The sequence below is a fragment of the Trypanosoma rangeli genome, assembly GCF_003719475.1.
Source record: "Trypanosoma rangeli strain AM80 chromosome Unknown Tra_15.4_contig_00023, whole genome shotgun sequence".
NCBI classification, from domain to species: domain Eukaryota; phylum Euglenozoa; class Kinetoplastea; order Trypanosomatida; family Trypanosomatidae; genus Trypanosoma; species Trypanosoma rangeli.
Window position 1 is genome coordinate 42907 of NW_021705767.1, and position 4901 is coordinate 47807.

Below are 4901 nucleotides of genomic sequence, written 5' to 3' on the forward strand. Positions count from 1 at the left end.
GCCGCCGCAACGCGGGGCCCCCTCGCACTGCCTCCGCCTCCTCCGCGGCCTCGCCTTTCGCGAGCGGCGCCTCAGAATTCGCGTCTCGCGCCCCCTCCGCCCCGCAGCGCCGCTCCCGGGTGGGCAGCCTAGGGGCGGGGGCGGCCGCCGCCCCAAAGGGCAGAGAGCATCTCCTGCAAGTAAGCGCAGAGGCGGCGGCAGAGACCAATGAGGATATATATATGTATATAACAAGTGTTGTGTCGAGTGCATCTCCCAGATGCTGCACGCAGAGGGGTGTCATTGTGCGGCTGCTGACGTTAGAAAGTGTGGGGTGTTGGCCTGAAGTTTTTCTTCCACAGCACCATCTTTGCGGCCCGCGCAGGCCGCGGGGAATAACCTGGACGTGACGATGGCCAGCTGAGGGCAGGTTACAGACTGCATTCCACCAGAGCCTTGTAGCAAACTCCAGTTCGCTTGCAATGGTATGCGGCTCCGGAGCATGGAGCAGGGCCGCCTGCACGATTCTGGGCTCACGTTTGTGTTGCCACAATTTGTCTTGCAGTTCAGTTTGTGGAGTAGTCGTTTCATCACCTCTTCTTTTTCATGAGCGAGCGAGTAGCAGAGAGAGAAAACGGAGGGGAAGTATGAGGCCTACTGTGTTACACTTCTTGAACACCATGGCTGGTGGGAGAGTGTGATTCTTAATAGCTGGCTCCTGAGGATTGGTGGGGAACCTGATTTTTTTTTGGTCCCACGTCGATTTTTGTGCTATTGCAGTGTGCCAGACGCGGAATGCCGCAGGACGGACGCCTCCGAGGCTTTCTTTAAGGATATTCTCCACAGCGTCTCCCTCCAGCTGTGGGCGGGGGTAGGTACGAGCGGCAGGGCAGACGCGGAGGCACTGCATCCAAGACCCCGTCGGTTTCACGGTCAGTCGACTTGTGGGAGTGCAGGCCAAATTGTTTGCCGCAGCATTCACTATTATTTTGTTTGTGCACTGAGGCAAAAAATGCTGAAGACCCCAAAGCGTTTCACGCTTGGGCTTCTCTCAAAGCACAAGGTGAGAAGCGGCAGCTGCTGCGGGGAACTGCAAGCAGCTGCCACCTCAACTGGATCCACGGTGGGATGTAAGTGAGTGCGGAAGGCATTGCACATATCCAGTGTATTTCTAATTCCAGTCAAAAAAAAAACAACAACAACGGAAAGGCCGCTGTGCTGTGTGGAGGATTCTTCTATGCGTCACCCATAAAAACGTAAAGGAGAAGGAAAAGGAAGCAACACTTCCTACGAGTTATTGCCGTATCTTACGCACTTTTATCAGGCGATGCAAGTTGGAGCTGTAGGAGCTGCATACGTGGGTGCTTTTGACTTTTTATCGATTCCAGCTCTATAAACGTGTGGGACGAAAGTATGAATGGATGGGGCAACGCAGTTGGTAGTGCGTTGTGCTGGGTGCCACCTTTATTTATCCATATATATATATAAACTTATGGGTACAACCACTGCCGCATTGCACGTTGGCGAATGTGGTGCCTTTTATTCTTTTTATCCACCACTTCTCTTCTGTTGTCCTACATGCGGGAATGAGTCTTGCGGTTGCGGGGCTCCACAGTGTGTTATTTCTTGTCTTTAGAACGAGGGATTAGTTGTCGTTAGAAAAAAAAAAGACGCGAATGTATGCATCGTTTCTGGGCGCATATGCGTCTTTGTTAACCTTTGGCATTAACTGTGGATTTCTGAGCGTACCGACCCTAACCGTTATCTCTTCATTGTTTTTTTTCTCTCTTTTTGGCAATATATATTTGACAAGGTCTACTCCAGAGAGGGGCATATTGACGTTATGCTTCTTCTTTTGCTTTCTTGCATCCTCCTTGTATTTTTAAAATTTTTTGTCTTGTATGTTTTCATATTTGTTTTTTGTCTTCCTGTGCGCGAGTAGCGGTTTAATGCTTCCTCGTGGGTTGCGTGGCTTCTGGAAACGCGGTATATTTTGCCTTTTTTTTTTGACGGCACGCCTTTTTTCTTCTCTCCTGTGTGCGGGTTTCCCTGCGTCGTGTCTTTTGGACGCCTGGCCTTCTCCAGGGGGAGGCGCGCTGTGGGGCACGTAAGGCGTGTCACCGCGTTTTGTGCCTGCGGCGACGCAGGGTCGTTCAACCACATGCAGCCGACATTTGTGCTGCACGGAGACGCAGACGCTCCTACGGGGTGTGTATGCATCTCCTTCTTTTCCTCTTCCTTCTTCACCGCGCCGTTTCCCATACGCTGACCCGCGTGCCTCCATGTATGTTTTTTCTCTTCTCTTTGGTTTGCCTTTTAACACGCACACACGGAGGAAGAGTTTAATCATAACGGCACGGCAAAATCACTGAACGGTGTTATTTACGAAAGATAATATATATATATATATACTTATATACTTAGTTAACTGTTGATCAGGAGGCAAGAGAAGCGGCTTTGAAGTTACTGCGCGTCGTTCGACAAAAAAAACACGGATAGGCGAGAAGGGAACTCGGTAACGTAACACGCATACATACTCTCACACGAAACAAAAGAAGCCTAGGGAAAGGGGATTGTGGAGTTGACACGATGGGCTGCTGCAATTCGAAGGAAAAAAAACCGACTCCGGTTGCTCCTGCGCGGGTCGCCCCCATCGAGAAGGCGCCGCCGCCTCCCGTTGAGGCACCGGAGGAAGTTGTCGTGACTGTCACGGAAGAACCCAAGGCGGCGACGCCACCGTGGATAGATCGCTTGATGCGAGTGGTGACGACAAAGATGTCAGTGTACAGGTATGCGAAGTGCGGCGTGGATGGTGAGCCAACCTCGTTCTTCCCTCCACGGGGACTCTGTCACCTTCTTGAGCAGGGCGACACGTGGCTGTTGTACAACGACACAATGAACTACGAGATGCATGTGAGTTACCAATTTAGCCCGGACGCCAACGTGACTCCGCTCGGTCGCTCCACAAAACACAGTGAGGAGGATGGTTCGACCGTTGTCTCTGTGGTGGTCTATCCTCTTGAGACGGTGGAGTTTGTGTGTGGAGAAAAGGGAACCTACAAGTCGGATGTGTCTGCCCAGGCACTCTCCGACGAGTACCGGCAGAACCTGCAGATCCTTACCAAGGCAGCCACGGAGGAGCTGCAACGCGTTTCAGAGCTGGCGAGCAGTCCTTTGGACGATGAGGCTCTGCTTTTGAAGTGTCTTGAAGCAATGATTCCATATGTTGACCTGAAATTTACGCCCTCTGAAACCATGCTCTGCCGTCCTAATGTCGATGGTCGCTTCATTGCACCGACGGAGATAAGGCGGGCGACGGAATGCCACGGCGTAAACCCAAATGCGGTGGACGCTGTCCGTGGCGTAGTTGTCCCGCACTGCATTGATTCTGGGTTTCTTTGCGATCATTGGCTCATGTGCGCCGTGACCGCCCTGGCGGAGAATGAGGAGCGTGTGAAGGAGATTTTTGCGCTCTGCACCCCGGAGGAAAGGCGGTTGGGTGCGTATCGTCTCCTGCTTAACAAGAACGGCTGGTGGAAGCCGGTCCTGGTAGACGACTTTCTACCCACCGTCAATGGTATACCGTGCTTCGCACGCGTGCTGGATGACCCATCTGAGTTGTGGGTCTCACTACTGCAGAAGGCGTACGCCAAGTTGCACGGGTCGTACGCCAGCATAACAGGCGGGGATGCCTCACATGCGTTACGAGACTTTACAGGCGCCCCATCGTACCGGTTTGATGGGGCCTGGATGGACGCCACCCAGCAGGATTCGAAGAAGAAGGAGCTGCTGGATAAACTTACACGCTACATTGATGCTGGTAACGTTGTCCTGCTGAACACCCCCGCAGCGAAGGCCGGCACGGAGGGTGCAAGCAACGGGCTGATGGCTGGCTACACGTACTACCTGAAGGCGGTACACCAGTTCCCAGACCTTGGCGTCACGCTGCTAAACCTTCGTAACCCGTGGAATCCCGTGGAGCCGTGGACAGGGGAGTGGTGTGCGGGCAGCAGCATGTGGGACACATACAATGAGGTGCATCTTGGATGCAACCCGGACTTTTCTGTCAAAGATGGCTCCTTCTGGATGGAGTGGGCCGACGCCTCCAAGCATTTTGACGGATGCAGCGTCGTGTTGCTCTCGCGGGAGCCAGTGTATGACTATCGTGTGCGCGGTGAGTTCAGCTACGTGCAGCCCAGTGTCGTCTTCATGGTGCGTGCTGCCGAGCCCGTAGAGGTGATGCTTACTCTCACGCAACAGGATAAACGGGGCGTGCCGCTGGAGATGCCGGATGCAAAACTTTCGCCCATGATGCTCAGCGTTTCACGTGGTGAGGGAAACAAGCAGCGGGTGGACAAGAACAGCTCGAGCGATCCGGAGGCGCCCAGTGAGGCGTTCACGTTTGTTGTTGCTCGCGAAGTTGCCATGACCTACACCTTTGAGCCGAGTGATGAGCCATACTTTGTTGTCCCTCGCATTCACCGCAAGGGAACCTCGGAGGGACGGCAGAAGGAGTTCGTCCTCGGCGTGCGCTCCGCCACGCCACTGGAGGGCAAGTTGGACATTCAGTTCACGGAAATTGCCGCCACCAACCCTGTCCTGCACAACCGCGTGGTATTTGTTGTTGAGGACACAGCGGAGGTAATTCGCCCGCTGCAGACGAAACTGCCGGGAGAGGCGGTGGCGACGAGCGCCGGCAGCAAGCTGTCCACCGCGACGATTCTGGAGAGGCAACACACGCCTCTGGAGGCGGAGGCGGAGGAGAAAGAGGAGAAAGAGGAAGAAGTGAAGGAGGAGGAAGAGAAAGAGGAGGAAGTGAAGGAGGAGGAAGTGAAAGAGGAGGAAGTGAAAGAGGAGGAAGTGAAGAAGGAGGAAGTGAAGGAGGAGGAAGTGAAGGAGGAGGAGGCGCTGTGAAGGATGAC

At 53.9% G+C, this 4901-nt stretch overlaps 3 protein-coding genes across 3 annotated transcripts in view, besides 1 other annotated feature; 2 read left to right on the forward strand and 1 right to left on the reverse strand.

Moving 5' to 3' along the window:
- The window catches only part of TraAM80_01171 (uncharacterized protein), a gene marked incomplete at both ends in the record, with an annotated part of 363 nt that extends 80 nt beyond the window's left edge, over window positions 1-283 (reverse strand). Inside the window, one exon of the mRNA XM_029378224.1 lies at window positions 1-283. This exon is cut by the window's left edge and continues 80 nt beyond it. Within this exon, the coding sequence (XP_029241938.1) occupies window positions 1-283 (283 nt within the window).
- A 2087-nt stretch (window positions 284-2370) lies between these two features.
- Window positions 2371-2398: a microsatellite.
- Window positions 2399-2568: 170 nt separating this feature from the next.
- On the forward strand, window positions 2569-4893 carry TraAM80_01172 (cytoskeleton-associated protein CAP5.5; the record flags this gene model as incomplete). The annotated part of the gene is made up of 1 exon (XM_029378225.1): window positions 2569-4893. The coding sequence occupies one exon, from the start codon at window positions 2569-2571 to the stop codon at window positions 4891-4893; it is 2325 nt and encodes a 774-aa protein (XP_029241939.1).
- Window positions 4894-4896: 3 nt separating this feature from the next.
- Window positions 4897-4901, forward strand: part of TraAM80_01173 (cytoskeleton-associated protein CAP5.5) — a gene marked incomplete at both ends in the record, with an annotated part of 663 nt that continues 658 nt past the window's right edge. The window contains one exon of the mRNA XM_029378226.1: window positions 4897-4901. This exon is cut by the window's right edge and continues 658 nt beyond it. Within this exon, the coding sequence (XP_029241940.1) occupies window positions 4897-4901 (5 nt within the window).